The 15633-nt window shown below is 48.4% G+C and overlaps 1 protein-coding gene and 1 long non-coding RNA gene across 2 annotated transcripts; both read right to left on the bottom strand.

The window, feature by feature from the left end:
* Nucleotides 1-3327: 3327 nt before the first annotated feature.
* LOC146175505 (uncharacterized) lies at nt 3328-4014 on the bottom strand. The gene is made up of 2 exons (XR_014701141.1): nt 3898-4014; nt 3328-3470 (listed from the first exon to the last, which is right to left on the bottom strand). It is a non-coding gene; the product is annotated as an uncharacterized LOC146175505 (long non-coding RNA).
* A 5470-nt stretch (nt 4015-9484) lies between these two features.
* LOC146175504 (uncharacterized) lies at nt 9485-10871 on the bottom strand. Its single transcript, XM_084580817.1, has 2 exons — nt 10802-10871; nt 9485-10025 (listed from the first exon to the last, which is right to left on the bottom strand). The coding sequence occupies exons 1-2, from the start codon at nt 10819-10821 to the stop codon at nt 9485-9487; spliced, it is 561 nt and encodes a 186-aa protein (XP_084436943.1). The 5' UTR covers nt 10822-10871.
* Between the last annotated feature and the right edge of the window lie 4762 nt (nt 10872-15633).

Genomic DNA, 15633 nt, shown 5'->3' with positions numbered 1-15633 from the left:
GTTATCTGCTTTTGTCCCATTGGTCTTGATTTTGTCGTTCACTAGTTCCTAGGCACCTGATACCTGCAGGTGCCATTTATATCATGTGCAAATTGGTGTACAGTCGAACATCACTAAACAGTTGAATTTTGAGTGGAAATTTGTTCTCTTGTATTTATAATTAAAGTGCACACACATTCCTGCAACCAAGTCTGCTAATAAACTGAAGCAAAGGACATGCCATACCCGACAACACAAATATGCAGAAGCGGACAATTTAATTCAAAGCGGGTATAAACGTAGTCTACCTTTCCTTTCACTCATAGGGTTGTTGGCCCCACATAATTTATTTTCAAAAATGAAAATCGTTGACGGCACTTGATGGTATTTGAGAAGACAAAACCGTCGACACTATAGTAAAACTCGCTGCTTGATGTCAAACCACAGGCACCTTGACAGCCACCGCGTGGGTTCGAAAGGAGATCGATTTTTGCTTTCTGGTTTGCTGTCATCGCTTTTTGAATCAGTGCACAAATAAGTGATTGATGATTTCTTGGGCGGCCATTTCAGACTCCACAGCAAAGCTGTCATCAGCATAGGCTAAATTCTATGACTTAGCATTTAAAAGGGCTGGTTGACATGGTGACAACGCCTAACACTGATTGTTGCAGGAAGCACTTGTATGCTTATGTAATTTTCTGAGACTTACTGTTTTTCTATGATTGTTTGTGCTGCAAGAGTTGGCAACTGGGTGCCTAGAACGTCAAGCTGCCCAAGAGGCAGCTTTTACTGTAAACACCATGCCACCATGTTCATTATGGTAGCGAAATAAAATTAGTTTGCCTTGCATTCAACATTGCTGACCGTAGGTGCAACACCAAAGTCCTCGGCAGCATTCTTTTTCTATGGCTGCTGTCGACCAACCTTCATCATCAGCCAGACTATACCCACTGCAGGGTGAAGGCCTCTCCCATATTCCTCCAATAAACCCGGTCCTGTGCTAGCTGCATCCACTTAACCCCTGCGAACTTACTACCCTCATCCGTCGTCTCTGGTTTGTGCGTGAAGGTCGGTTTGCATCCACTACACCATGCTTTTCCATGGGGAGCACTGCAGAGGCACAGTGTTTCTGCAGGACGTGTTAAAGGCAAAATTTTGCGGCCCTTGCAGCTAATTAAACCGGATGTTTGTTCAGGCGTAACGGGTTAGCTATAGTCGGTTGCCACTGTTACCCACTTGTTGCCAGGTATGGACGTGGGGAAAGGGCCAACTAAGCCAATGTTGATCTATTGAAATATCAGGTATGCATCTGTTGCATCTCATCACATTGGAAAAAAAAGATAAAACGTGCAGTTCTTACACCAGTGTATGCGAGATGGTCTAGCATAGTGTCATAAGTGTGCCTTCAATGGTGTGGCTTAGCCTGTGGTGCTTGGACTTTGAAGGAGTGCGGTCAGGAAATAGTTCCTGGTATTTCTTCCTTGACGTAAGAAACAAATTGGTTATTTTTTGGCGGACTTCTACAAGGCAGCAGTTGCCTACCGCAAAAGGCTTCACCTAGCTGACTCTACGCAGAGTGCGTAGTCAATTTGTATACATTTTATGTGCAAATATCGAGAAATGCAAGTCATTCTTTAACCCAGTCGATATTCTTGGGCTTAAGCTACATTAATATTTGACGCTCGCTACATTAACGCGGCTTAGCGAATGCAGTTCATGAAACAATGTCGAAGAGCCGAACTATCGCGCTTAGAAATTACAATTTCAAACTTACGGTCGCATTTTTGGAAGCATTCCAAACGTGTGTAAAATTCTTTTCCGTTTCTGTCTGTGCAATCGGTGGTCAACAAACCCACGCATTGTTGCGACGTCTCATTGTAGCCGTACCGAACCACCGTTGATTCAAAGAAGCATGATTCCCTTTTTGGCAGCCGGCAGTTACTTGATTCCAGATCTGGAATAAACATAATTGTTTTGGATCATTGACAATGAGACGCCTGAATTTACCTAGAAGTAAATTTAGGAATGGCTTGTGAATGGATGAGAGCACAATTAAGTGTCACTTTCCATCGATTCCATTGCACGGTGGACTGACGCTGTGTTTTCTATTGCGTAAGGTAGCCGTTAAATCTGCATGACGGATAGGAGGTATTCAGGGCATCGTGATCCACCAGGTATTCAGGGCTAGTGCGGCATCGTGATCCACCAGTCTTCAGTGGTACGGATGACACCGACGTGGAGGACTGGCTGACGAACGAGTGAGTGCCTACAATAAGTGGGATGACAGCGTTGAACTCACCGTCATCTCCCATTTGTCTGATGCCGCAAACTTGTGGCTCCGAAACCACGAAGCTGATATTTCTACCTGGGCGGTCTTCAAAACTATCCTCACCGAGATTTTCGGCCGTCTCGCTGTTCGAAAACTTCGCGCCGATCAACGGTTGGGTTCTCGGGCTCAGCAAAAAGGCGAAAACTTTACCAGGTACATTAAGGATGTTTACCTATGTAAACGCCTTAACCCATCAATGGCTGAGGAAGACAAGATCAAGCATGTATTCAAGGGGATTGACGATAACGCATATCTGATGCTGACACCTAAGAGTCCCCAAACCATTTCTGACGTCATCTCTTTTTGTCAAAGTTATGACGAGCTCCGAAAACAGCGTCTCATGACGCGCCAATTGCATTTGCACGGAAGACGCCTTTTCGACTCTGGACCTTCCCGCCTTTCCTCAAGATCGCGCAACACTCCTCCGGCAAATTCAGCAGTCTGTAAGGAAAGAGTACGTGGCTCGATCTACATACGCAACTCCGGGCCCCAACTTTTCTAGGCGGCCGCCCGTGCCTCGGGGCACACCTGCTCAGCCTGCTCGTCCTCGCACCGGTCCGCGCACTGTGAATCCGTGGCGCACCCAAGATAACCGCCCCATTTGCTATGTCCGCGGTGTAGCTGCCCTAGCAAAAAAATCCGATAGAAAACTAATAGCCTATCAGATTATTGATATTGGTTTTATAGGTCTGCCAGAGTATTGGTCTCATGTGTATCCTAGCCGATTGGTTTTACAGGTCTACTGGAGTATTGGTTTTATAGGTCAATTGTTTACTGGTCGTATAGGCTATGGTTTTATCGGTCCTATGGTATCTGATAAACTGATAGGTCTGTAATGCTAGTACACCCATAGCTGTCAATAATCTGATAGACCTACAAAACCAGTAGGCTTCCTATTGGTTTTGTAGGCCCAATAGAATATTGGTCTCATCGAGTAGCTGCGGGTGTTTTACCTCTCCGGACACCTGAAAGGAGAGGGCAGCTATGTTCCATTTTCTAGGGATGAGTTACGCAGCAGGTGCATGTATACACATTTTAATCCACAATGACAGCGGCAACGCATACTGGCACATAATCCAAACATTGACTGCATCCAGGTAGCCCTCGATTCCAAGATTGCGGATTTCGGCCCGATGATGTAGTCTCTCGAATGCTAAGGCACCTGAAAGAAATAAAAAATTGCGTTACAGCTTGAAAAATAAGCGATTTCAAGAACGCGACACCACCATGACTTCAAAAAATCGGTTCACACATATACCGGCAACCGCGATTGCGCGCGTCAGAGGCGCCGCCATTACTGAACGCCGAGGTAGCTGCTGAACCAACATTCCGCCTTGCGCCTCACCACAGGTTCTGCCACTTAAACACAGTGCGCACGATATTCGAAAACAGATTAACGCTAAAAATTTTCATCAATACTTTCAAGAAATCGTGCCGACAACTTTAAAACTCGACGCTGCGTTATATCACACCGCGCGATTCAAATTCCTTTGTTGGCGTGCAGGCAACGGCATTCTGCAACGCAAAGCCACATCATACACTGACAAAGTATAAACGTCAGCCCGAAGTTGCAAGTGATGCACACGCACCTGATCAAAAGCTGAACGTGCGCTGTAACGTTGATATCCTCGAGAAGCACCCCGAAAATCGGCGAAAACTTATGAACACAGGGCACCGACCGAACTGCCGCCCGATCAGCGATCGCGCCAGCGCCAATGCCTCTACGGAGCTGCGCATGCGCGCCCAGAGGAGAGGTGGAAAGGAGGATGAGAGAGGCCAGCAGGGGAACGCTTGCGCGGGAGTGGGAGTGAGAGAAAGGAAACCTACCTCTCCGCTGCGAAGCGCCGCCGGCATCGCGCTACCGCGTCGGCAGCTCGAGCCGTACTCGTCGCGTGCTCAATGTCGACTCCTCTCGTTGCTTGGACGCGCGCCTCTCAATCCATTTCACCGTCCTGCTCTGCACATGTAGGTGATTGTGACTGAACTGGGCCCCGACAGAACCGTGCTATATCCGCGTGTTTTCCCATCTCCATTCAGTGATCCAGTAGCAACAGCGTCGCGCGTCTTGCGGCTCCAACCGTACGTAGTTTGTTGAGACCGCGCGCAGCGTTCTCAATTGTCATTGCGGCTAATATTGTACGTTACGGCAACACTCAATAAACGGGATGAATGCGTGAGTTTTGGGGATGTGTCCGAGATGGAAAAGGAAACAATGACAAAGACCTAAAATCTCCAACGTACTGATCCTGCTGCAAGACCCATAAACAAAGGCATACTGATGTATCAGACACATGAACCAATATGTAGTGGTCTATAAGACAAGCATGTATCAGCCTATAAGATGTATGGGCTTCTGCACTGGTCTGATACTTTTCTTATACAACCCACAGATAAACCTATGAAACCAATACTATTGCCTATTGGACAAATATGTACCAGTCTATAAGATGTATGAGTTTCTGAATAAGTCTCATAGAAATGCAGATAAAACACATAGAATACCTACAGAACCAATACCGATTCTTATAAAACCAATAACGCACCCTATTGGTCTTTTTTGCTAGGGTGGCCATGTGGCCCGGTGGTGTCGTGCACGTCTATCGCGTCCTTACGCCTACGGGCCCGCGACAACGTACGACGAACCTGTCTCCGACCCAGTATCACATCGTCAGTCTTCGCCTCACTCTTCGACTCGTTCCGACTCGTACGCACACCGGTCGCCGTCTCCTCGTCGCGGTCCTGCTCTCTTATGACTCGACGTGCATCATCCCTTCTGACGGAAAACTAGGCGCCGCAGTTCCGGAGGCAAGAACTGCGCCCTCAGCAACCGTGTCAAGCCCTGTTAATATTGTTAAGGGAAACGTACACAGCGGTAAACGCTAGTTAAGTCAGAAGCAGACACCACCAGAACGAACCCAGCTTAGCCTGAGCGTCGTCGTCTTCACACCAGCACGTCGTCGTCATCTCGATATTGGGCACCGTAACAATATTCCCCGCGCGGGAGAAGCACCGCCCCGTTGCTGCCTACACAGGAGAACTTGAATGGTATGGTTTCAGACGGGCGACGTGCGCGATTTCTGGATGAGGGGTTGTGGAAGGATACTTGGGCTGTAGAGGGGCGATCTCATAGGCCACATCGGTGACTAGTCGCAGAATTCAGTAAGGACCCACGTAACGAGGCAGAAGTTTCTCGCACATCCCCACACGGCGGGCTGGAAGCCAAAGAAGCACGAGGGAACCTGGAGGGCAGTGGACGTCTCGGTGATGATGGTCACAACGACGCTTTTGTGAGCACTGAGGCGCGCCAAGCCGGTCTCGAGCAATGTGGCGGGCGGGCATCATCGCGGGCGATGGCATCCGAAGCCTAACTACAGGAAGAGTCGTCAAGAGGCAGCATGGTGTCGAAGGGGAGTAAATGGTCGCGGCCGAAAAGTAGATAAAAGGGAGAGTATCTGGCGGTATCATGGCTTGGGGAGTTACAGGCGAACGTGACGAAAGGTAAGGAGAGGAGTTATAGGCGAACGTGACGAAAGGTAAGGAGATGTCTCGGTCACGATAGTGATCGGACACATACATAGATATCATGTCGGTCAGTGTGCGATTAAGGCGCTCAGTAAGACCGTTCGTTTGTGGATGGTAGGCCGTGGTGAATTGGTGACGAGTAGCGCATGAGCGGAGAAGGTCATGAACCACTTTAGAAAGGAAACAGCGGCCACGATCTGTGAGCAGTTGACGCGGAGCGCCATGAATTAAGATTACGTCATGTCGTGATTACGTATTGAAGTCTTCGTTGAAGGCGTTCCTGTTTATGCCCTTGTTGACACTGGTGCTGCGGTGTCCGTGATTAGTCGCAATCTGTGCCGAAAACTAAAGAAAGTGACGACGACGCTCCCAGATATTTCACTGCGAACATCCAGCGCAGTATCATCGATCACTCCGCTCTAGCGTTGAGTGATCCAGCCCTCTCACAGCCCATGAGCATCCCCAGTCGTGCTTGTCAAGAAAAAAGACGGCTCCATTCGATTCTACGTCGACTATCGCCGCCTCAATAAAATTACTAGGAAGGATGTTTATCCCCTACCCCGGATTGACGCCCTTGACTGTCTGCAAGAAGCTGAATATTTTTCTTCGCTGGACCTCCGCTCCGATTATTGACAAATGCCAATTGCTGAGATCGACCGCCAGAAAACCGCATTCGTCACGCCAGACGGACTCTATGAATTCAATGTCATGTCATTCGGATTGTGCAACGCTCCAGCCACTTTTCAGCGCCTGATGGACAACATCCTACAGGGGCTGAAATGGCAGACATGCTTCTGCAACCTAGACGATGTTGTCATCTCGAAGGACTTTCCATCCCTTCCAGTGTTCTTCGATGTCTGAGCGATGCAGGCCTGCAGCTCAATATGCAGTGTGCAGCAGAAACTCTGAGGCTTTCACATTTCTCCAGTGCAGATTCTGTAGTGCTCTCGGAATCTTTTTCCTTTGCAGCTGCACCACATATGTCATACAAATTCAGACATGACTACTAATTCCACCATCTGATGAGTTTAGCATACGCTTTTATTACGCTTCGATATTTGCTTCCCCCTATTGCGGACACATTTGGCGCCAATCTTGCTTAGTAAGCTTTCGCCTTTCCAACTCAAATCCAAAGTGGAGAAATATTCGGCGCCCTGAAGGACAGTCGAGGGAGTCGTCAATTCGTGGCATAGGGTAAACATCTTTGCGAGTGACTTTGTTAAGTGCGCTGTAATCAACGCAAAAACGCACGGACCCATCCTTTTTTTTTTTTACCAAGACGACCGGAGATGACCAGGGGCTAGCTGATGGCCGAATAATGTCTCTTCGGACATTATTCACATTATCTTCTATGATTTTACGTTCTGATAAAGAAACACGGTAAGGGCGGCGGCTAACAATAGAAGTACCTTCTGTAATAATGCGGTGCTGTGCAGAAGACGTTCGGCCCAAGGTCGGAGAAGTGACATCAAAGGAGGCTTGGTGTTTTCGAAGTAATTCCTGCAAAGCTTGGCGGTGAGTCGCAGGAAGGTCAGGATTGATGGCGCCAAAGAGAACACAGAGAGAAGCATCGGAAGAAGCTGCTGGTGAGGAAGAGGGGGCGGTAAGGGCGGTGAGGGACACCGGGTGAATGTCCAGGGCACAAGGAAAACATGTCCCTTTAGTCAGCACAATGGGCTCTGGGGAAGTGTTCGAAGCAGCGACAAGCGCTATGCCATGCTCAAACCGAACAAGACTTGGTGGTAGCGCGATTCCACGGGTCAGATGGCGATCAGAAGGCACGATTAGCACATCTCCGTTATCAATGTCAGTAGAAGTAAGCGCGACAAGTTGTTCGCATCCAGGGGGCAACACTGAGTTAGTAGCGGCAAGCAGGCGATAACGGGGCTCGGGAGGTTCAGAAGACTGATCACTCTCGTTCATGTAGATGACCCTGTCGCGACACGAAATGCTGGCTGATGCGGCAGACAGAAAATCCCAGCCTAAAATAATTGGGTGAGCGCACGGTGGCATCACGGCAAATTGTACATGGTGGCGGACACCATCAACAAAAACTCTCACAGTACACTTAGCAGAAGGCCGAATTATTGCACCATTAGCTCCACGGAGTTCAGGTCCATCATAAGGCGTTTTCACTTTTCGCAAGCGAGAGCACAAGTCAGTGTGTATCACAGAAACAGCGGCGCCCGTGTGAATCAAAGCCTCAACAGATAATCCTTCAACCCGCACTAAAATAATATTCCAGGGACGTTCCGGAGGATTTTTGGGATGGCCGAAGAGTGCAGTTTTCCCTCCTAAAACTGCATTGGTCAGTTTTCCGACAGGCGGGGGGTCGTCAGAGAAGCTTGACGGAGAGGCGAGGTTGAGCGGCGAAAAGGCGAAGGAGAACGTCGTCTTGAAGGCCTGTAACCAGCAGGCGGAGCGGGGCTTTCTGGCGGGGGTGATGAACGTCGGGGATAATCAGGGAATGAACGGTGGTTAGAGCCGGAAAAGCGAGGAGGGTAGTCTGCTTCAAATGATTCGTAGCCGCGGCGTTCATTCTGGAGCCTGCGACGACAGAAGCGGGAAATATGGCCCCGGTACCCGCAGTAATAACACACAGGGCGGGCTGGGCGCCAGTTGGGGTAGTATGTCGGCGCCGCGGCAGGTGGTGCCAATGCAGCGATATGAGCAGTGGTAGGCGCCGGTGGCGTAGGCGCTCCGACTGCGGGCGGCAAGGACATGACCTGGGCGTACGTTGGCACCTGACAGATGGTAGGAGCGACCGATGTTGGCGGGGAATGGGTCATTGAGGCCAGCTCTTCTTTGACAATGCTACGCAGGCCGGCACTTGAATGATGTGGCTCAGATGCAGGGCGGCACAAATTACCTTGAGCCGAGAGCTCTTCACGAATTAATCCGCGAATAAGCGCACGGAGGTCAGCTTCGGCAGTGAAACCAAATGAAGTGGGATCAGGCTGCAGGCGTATTGACTGTAGTTCGTCAAGGCGTTGACAAGTCGATATGATGGCGTCACTTGTGGTAGGGTTCTGCACGGCCAGGGCGTTATGGGCGAGTGGTCCAATACCTTTAAGGACGTGCCGAACCCGCTCGGCCTCTGGCATGGTGTCATTTATGCGCCGACAAAGTGCGAGAACATCTTCGATATAAGAGGTATAGGTCTCATTGGACCGCTGAAGTCGGGCTTCTAGCTTCTTCTTGGCGGACTCCGTGCGAACAGTAGGAGCGCAGAAAATCTGGCGTAACTTTTGTTTAAAGGTAGCCCAGTCCGGAATCGTCGATTCATGATTTAGAAACCACGTTTTGGCCACATCCGTCAAATAAAAGGACACATTAATTAGTTTATGTATCGGCTGTCACAGTCGATAGAACATGACAACACGGTTGCAGGGAAAAGGAGCCTTCGTGCTTTATTGCGCTCTGGTTTTATAGCCACCACTGGAAAGAAGGGCGACCTCCTCTCCCCCAGAAGCCGACTGTGTGCGCATGTCCCGTGGCTTCCGGGACGATGACTTAGCTACCGATACATCCTCCTTCGTTTGGAAAAAAAAAGAAGAGGAAAAGAGAAAAGAGAAGAAAACTCTGTTACAAACAAATCTGAATGGTGAATGGCCCTCGCACAGACGCCTTGTTGACTTCACTTGCATTGGAAATTTAAGGCACCTGTACAAAGTCCTTGTACGTGAGCCGCCGAGGTGGTGCTATCTGTCTTGTTGATCTCTTTAGTGCTGGTGCTGGCAAGGCAGTGCGCGGGGGATCCTGCGTTGGAGGCGCTGTGCCGAGCTGTGGCATGGTAGTACGCGACTGCGGTGGATCAGTGCGGGCCGAGGTTGCCGAATTGTCCGAGCTGTTTTCGTCGTCGACGAAGTCCGGCAGCTCCCTCTCAAAGGGTTCACTGGTCGGTAGCAGGTGCCGCCGGTTGCGTCGCAGAACTCTTCCACCTTCGGTGAGTACGTCGTACGACCTGGGAAACCTGGACTGACGCAAGATCCGAGCTTTCGGTGACCACGTGTTCTGCCTCACCCGAACGACGTCACCTTTCTGCAGTGGAGCCAACGGCCGCTTGAGGCTTTCGGTCTGGCGATGCTTGTACACCTGGTAGTTGGCACTACAGCGCAAGTCCGGCAATGTGGTGCGAAGCTCGCGGCCTTGGAGGATCTCTGCAGGGGTTCGACCGCACTCTAGAGGTGTGGTCCTGTAAGCAAGAAGTCCCAACCAAAAATCTTGTTTAAGTTCGGTGGTTTTCTTTAGGATGCGCTTTACAATTTGCACACCCTTCCCCGCGAGACCATTTGATTGAGGGAATCGTGGACTCGAGGTGGTGTGTTTGAAATCATATCGCTTTGCAAAGGCAGCGAAGTCGTTACATGCGAACTGCGGGCCATTGTCTGTGCATACCTCCATTGGTATGCCGTATCGTGCAAAAATGGAGCTAGTTGACTCTATGACGCTCCTCGCTGACAAGTCGTTAAGCAGTTCTACTTCAGGGAAGTTTGACAACGCATCGTATAAACACAAGTAGGATTTCCTACCATACTGGAAGATGTCGGTGCCCACTCGGTACCAGGGCTTTTCAGGCACAGGACGCATTTTCAATGGCTCTCTTGGTTGGCTGTAGGCGTACTGCATACATACGCTACACTTCTCGACAAACGCCTCAATGTCCGAGTTCATTCCAGGCCAGAAAACTAGACGCCGTGCCCTGAGTTTGTTCTTATTAATGCCCATATGACCATGATGTATTTTTTCTAACATTTCCCGTTGTAAGGTAGTTGGTATTATAACCTTGCAGCCTTTTAGCAGGACGCCTCTAACTTCGGACAGTTCGCCCTCGCTTGACTTCAGCGGCCCTTCGATAGGAATACCATTACTTAGGCATTTTAGAACGGAGCTCAGATAAGGATCGTTCCTCGTCTCTACGGCCAGTCGCTTCCACGTGTCGTCGCTGACAAGTGAGCAAACCACACTTACGGCATGAACTTCCACGTCATCGCTCTGGATGCTCTTATCGTCCTCGGCGGGGGCCCTTGATAGCATGTCGGCGAGCAGAAGAGAATCGTCCCACCGGTTGAAAGCACTGACCCGGTCGTAGCTGTCGAGCCAGTCATCAGCGTCGTCGCCGCGGAGACTGGCGAACATCTGCGGGTCGCGCTGACGGCTACTGACAGTCCAAGTGGCAAGGGGAGCTGGAGTCGAGTTGGGAGCAGCCGGAATAGCGGAGTGGCCCTCTTGAGTCATGACGATGGTGGTCGGGGTCAAACGGCGGCCAGAACGAAGCTCCAGGTGGATGCAGGTGACGAAGCAGCGGGGAAATCAAGGCGCACCTCTACCACATGTAAGGTAACGCGAAGGTCGGACTTGGGGAATCAGGCTTTATTGCAGACCTGAAGCCTTGGTCGCACACTGCAGCCAAACACACTCCGCGATGACGAATGGTATCTACAAGAGGGAGCAGGATGAAGATGAAGCAGCACGTTCAGCCGTTTAGAAGATGAAGCGCCACACAGTGCTCACACTATTATGGTTAAAAGTACTAAAAGCGGTGAAAATAGGACTACAGCGCATACTAGTGCGCCGCTGTTCAGGTCTTCACGTCAGCGCGAAGATTGTGCTCAACAGCAGAACATCTTTGAAAGCGACGGGATCTGCTGATCAGACCAGCGACAGCCGATGACGTACGTCACCATTAATTGACCTAGTGCAGTTCGCTGCGACATCAGTAGAATTCACTGATGTAGCTCGATTTACCTTGAAATCGGTCTCAATCGCGGGAAAGAGCGCATATATGTGGACTATTTGAAGCTGCATTCAAATATGTTTTCGATGCCACTTGGATCTAATACAGACCACCTTACATAGACACGGCCAGCAGAAAGGCGCTGGCTTCGCATCTCATTCGCTATTTAAATGCAAAATAAATCACAAGGATGCGCCAGTTCCATGCGTTGCATGCATTACTTTTTTTCTGTTTCCTGGTTCTGCGCCCAGCCAAAATTTTCGTCAGTTTCTGACGCAGCTGTGAAAAATAAAAATTTAAGTACAAAAAATTCTCTCATCGGATGATTGCGTACGCCATAATATTTTTTCGGACATATATGGGACGGTCGAGCGCTACATTTTGGCGCATGATATTCAATGACCTATTGCGGACATGAGAAACTTTCGGGCACTTTTAGTACCTATAAGACTGCCTCTCACAATTAACACGACAGTACCATGGGTCTCTAAGCAATTGTTGTTCTAATGACGTCAGGGCATGTAAACTTTTTCCATATGAGTGCAACTGATTTATTTTCTTCTATGAGACGGCGACTTCTCCAGTAGCCGGTCGACTTCGAACGGCTACGGTTGGCTACTTTTCGCTAGCAGCGCCTTGGCCCAGCTATGGTGTATTTCGGGCACCACATGCTTGAGCATTGCTGCTGCGCATGTCATATCACGCGCCCCTTCTAGCGATTTCCCACTGCGGAAATTATGATAGCAGCTGCGTTGTTGGCAACATTGTGTAGCAAGTTGCGCATGACCTTTTATTTTTTAAGGCGAAAGCCTTTTTAGGCTCATGGTGAAAATCATGAGATGGCGAGATTTGTCCGCGAGATGTGTCAGCGAGATTCTGTCAGTGACAAATACTACGCGCGATGTACACTATGCATCATCAACGCTCAGGCTTCTACATTTCTCCACTGCATGATCAGCAGTGCTCTCGGAACTTCTTTCTTTTGTCTTCGATTAAACGACACTTTACACACTTTCTGATTCCTTTCAGTCGTTTATTCGGCTCATTCATGTCTAAACACGTCTACTTCGGTTCTTGTGACGTCACAGTGACGTCATATTCTGACATCCACATAACTATGTCACTCGTTTGACGTCCGATGTGTTATGTGATCGGAAGTTAAGACTTCGTTACCAGAAGTTGCGTACCACGTGACACCATTTGGAGGTCGACATTATCCATCGCGGCTATTTCGACGTATGATTGAATTAATTGGCTCTAATTATTGCCCTAATTAACCCATATGCACCAAAATTTTCCCCATCGAGATTTTTTCATCTTCTACCTAATGCAAACATTTTTTTCTTATAGTTTCTTTCGAAAGTGATCGTGATGACAATTTCCGGTGACACGAAACTGATAGCCATACAGTGCTTACGCATTAAAATTGCTGATGAACATAAAAATTATCCAGAGTATGCTGACCATGACACGGAATATGAGCAAGCGCCTTTATGATCTACAGTAATAGAGAATGATAAAAGAGGAGTGGTATGTCGTGGAAGTGCCTCACTCTGTGCAAATATTTTTCACTGGCAGTTTCTATTTGTCACAAGATGCCTCACATATAGAGCGGAACTTACATGATCGCCCCGCTCCTCCGAGCATGCTTCGACATGAATCTACGCGGGGCAGCGACCGGCAAGCGCGTGTCCTTGACGATGGCCGCGTGAAGTAATAGGGGATAAAAAGGGTGGCAAGAAGTTTCGAGATTTCTTTTCTTTTTTTTTTTTTTTTAGTTTCACATCTGTCGCAGCCGCTTGAAACCCGGTTGAAATATGATGCATATTCAATACGCATTAATCAACTATCCTTTCTTACTTCCATTCCGCTATAATCGCTAGCACATACATAATTTGTGCGCGCACACTAATGCACCGCGCATCGCATTTAGCCTTGTCGGCCCTGTTTGGACAATCGACTACTTCTGCTGTGTGTCCAGTCTGAGCAAACAGGGTATATTTTAAACTTTAAAAGCATCGATTCGGAAGCCGCCTTTTCCATCCTGCTCAGGTAAAGGTAATTCTGCTACTAGGCTCTACTCGGCATGGACGCCGCCTTGCCTGCGCTACCGTCGTTTGTGTTTCTGCTGCTGATGGTCTCGTGGCTGCCTGCCACTTCACGGACAGCCAACGCAGCAGACCTGCCGTTGCTCTGCGGTAATGCTCGCCACATGGATCAATCAATCACATCGGCCAAAATGGGTGGCGGATTTGCATGCTTTGTCGTCACTTTCACTGTATATTCGTTATCATCATCATCATCATAATTCAAACTAGACCCACTATAGCAGGGAGACTTGAGCCTGGCCCTATGCTAGCTGCTACAACCTTATCATTGTGATGTTCATAATGTCCTCTCCGATCTTGCTTTGTAGTATGTTTGCTACCCAGACACTTAGCTACCACTGTTGTATCATGATCACATTATAGAAATATGAATGGTGAGTCGAAATTTGTTTGCAGTCTCTGATAAGCAAAACAAAACTGTAAAGCCGATACTTATAAAGCAAAAGATCGAAAAGTTTGATTTAAGAATACGAAAATTGGGAACAAAAATTACAAAATTCAAAGTGTCAATCAACAAGGTCCGTGCAGAATAAACCGATAAATAAGAAAAAGAAAAAAACTAAGGAGCACTGCAGAATATACATTGGAGTAATGCGAAAGCCCGTATGCTGCTGTTGGTTGCTTGTGGTTGCTTCTAGTTGCTTAATTCACTTTTTGTTTACCCATTTTAGTCTTTAGTACTTTAAAATTGCGCGCCAATCCTTTCCTATGCCCTTTTGCGGTTCTACTTCTGGTTGCGTGACGTCCCATCCTTGACGCTACCCAAATTGACTGACTTAACCATTTTAGTCTTTGAGACTTCCAAATTACGCGCCAATCCCTTACTATGCCCTTTTTTGGCTCGACTTCAGGTTGCGTGATGTCAGCTTAATTGACTGATTTATTTAACTATTTAGTATTTGATACATCTCGACGTCACCTTAATCGACTCACTTAATTATTTTAGCATTTGATACATTCAAATGTGGCGCCAAGCTATTAGCTCACGGTAGACAAGCGGAATTATGAAGAGCGTTTCACGATCCGGGTCGTGGTATTAATATACGGCGCTCTTCAAATTATGAAGAGCGTTTCACGATCCGGAACGTGGCATAAACATATGGCGCTTCAGAATGGCAGGCTATCACTGACAGGGATGCCAGACCTGCTCGAATTTGTTTTCGAGAGAGTATGGAGTGGTTTATTGCCATCCAAAAAGTGGCTGCTGAACCTGCCGAATGGCTCTCAAGGGTAGAGCCGTTGCTGTCGCTGCGGGAGTTTTAATGCGACGAGGCCAGTCTAACAATGGCTGATCATGACATCCATTGATGTATATTGCCTTGTATGTCTTTTTTCATGTTTTGATCGGAGTTTCGTGTTATGTCGTTTGCCAAAGCCAGGCAATGAAAAAAAAAAAAAAAATCCGGGGCGTGGTACAGTGGTAAAGCGCTCGGCTGGGGATCCAAGGGATGGAGGTTCGATTCCCGGTAAAGGCTTTTTTTTTTTTTTTGTATTGAGGAGGATCGCACACCTTTTAAGCGTTGCTAGGAAACGTTGGCAGAGCTTGGCAAGGGGGCTGCACAGCTGACTGTGACGTCACGCGCATGCGCAGAACTAGGCTATGTGGAGCCACGCGAAGCTGCGGTTGACACGGGTAGTGAAGCTTTCGCTTCAAAAGGGGCAAGCTTAGCGGGCCGATTAAATCTGGCTGTGGGATTACTTCTCAATGAAGATGTATGTTGGACGCATAGAGAACTCTTTGGTATTGACAAGAAGGTGGCAGATGTAGCAGTTAAGCTTATAAAAGTTAAAACTTAGGGTCATAGCACCTACTTCGTCACGACCACCTGACAGTCGAAAGCCTCTATGACGACAAAGAGTTGGAAATGATAAAAGTGATAATGCAGTGCTCTGCACGGAATGAAGAGTTCAATCTAAAAGGAGGATGGAGAACGGGCAGTGCATGATTGTACCATAGG

Source organism: Amblyomma maculatum, chromosome 10 (assembly GCF_055883805.1).
Source record: "Amblyomma maculatum isolate TAMU_Amacu chromosome 10, ASM5588380v1, whole genome shotgun sequence".
Taxonomy (NCBI): Eukaryota; Metazoa; Arthropoda; class Arachnida; order Ixodida; family Ixodidae; genus Amblyomma; species Amblyomma maculatum.
The sequence above is the reverse complement of the archived record's forward strand: the minus strand, read 5'-3'. Positions and strand labels throughout refer to the sequence as shown.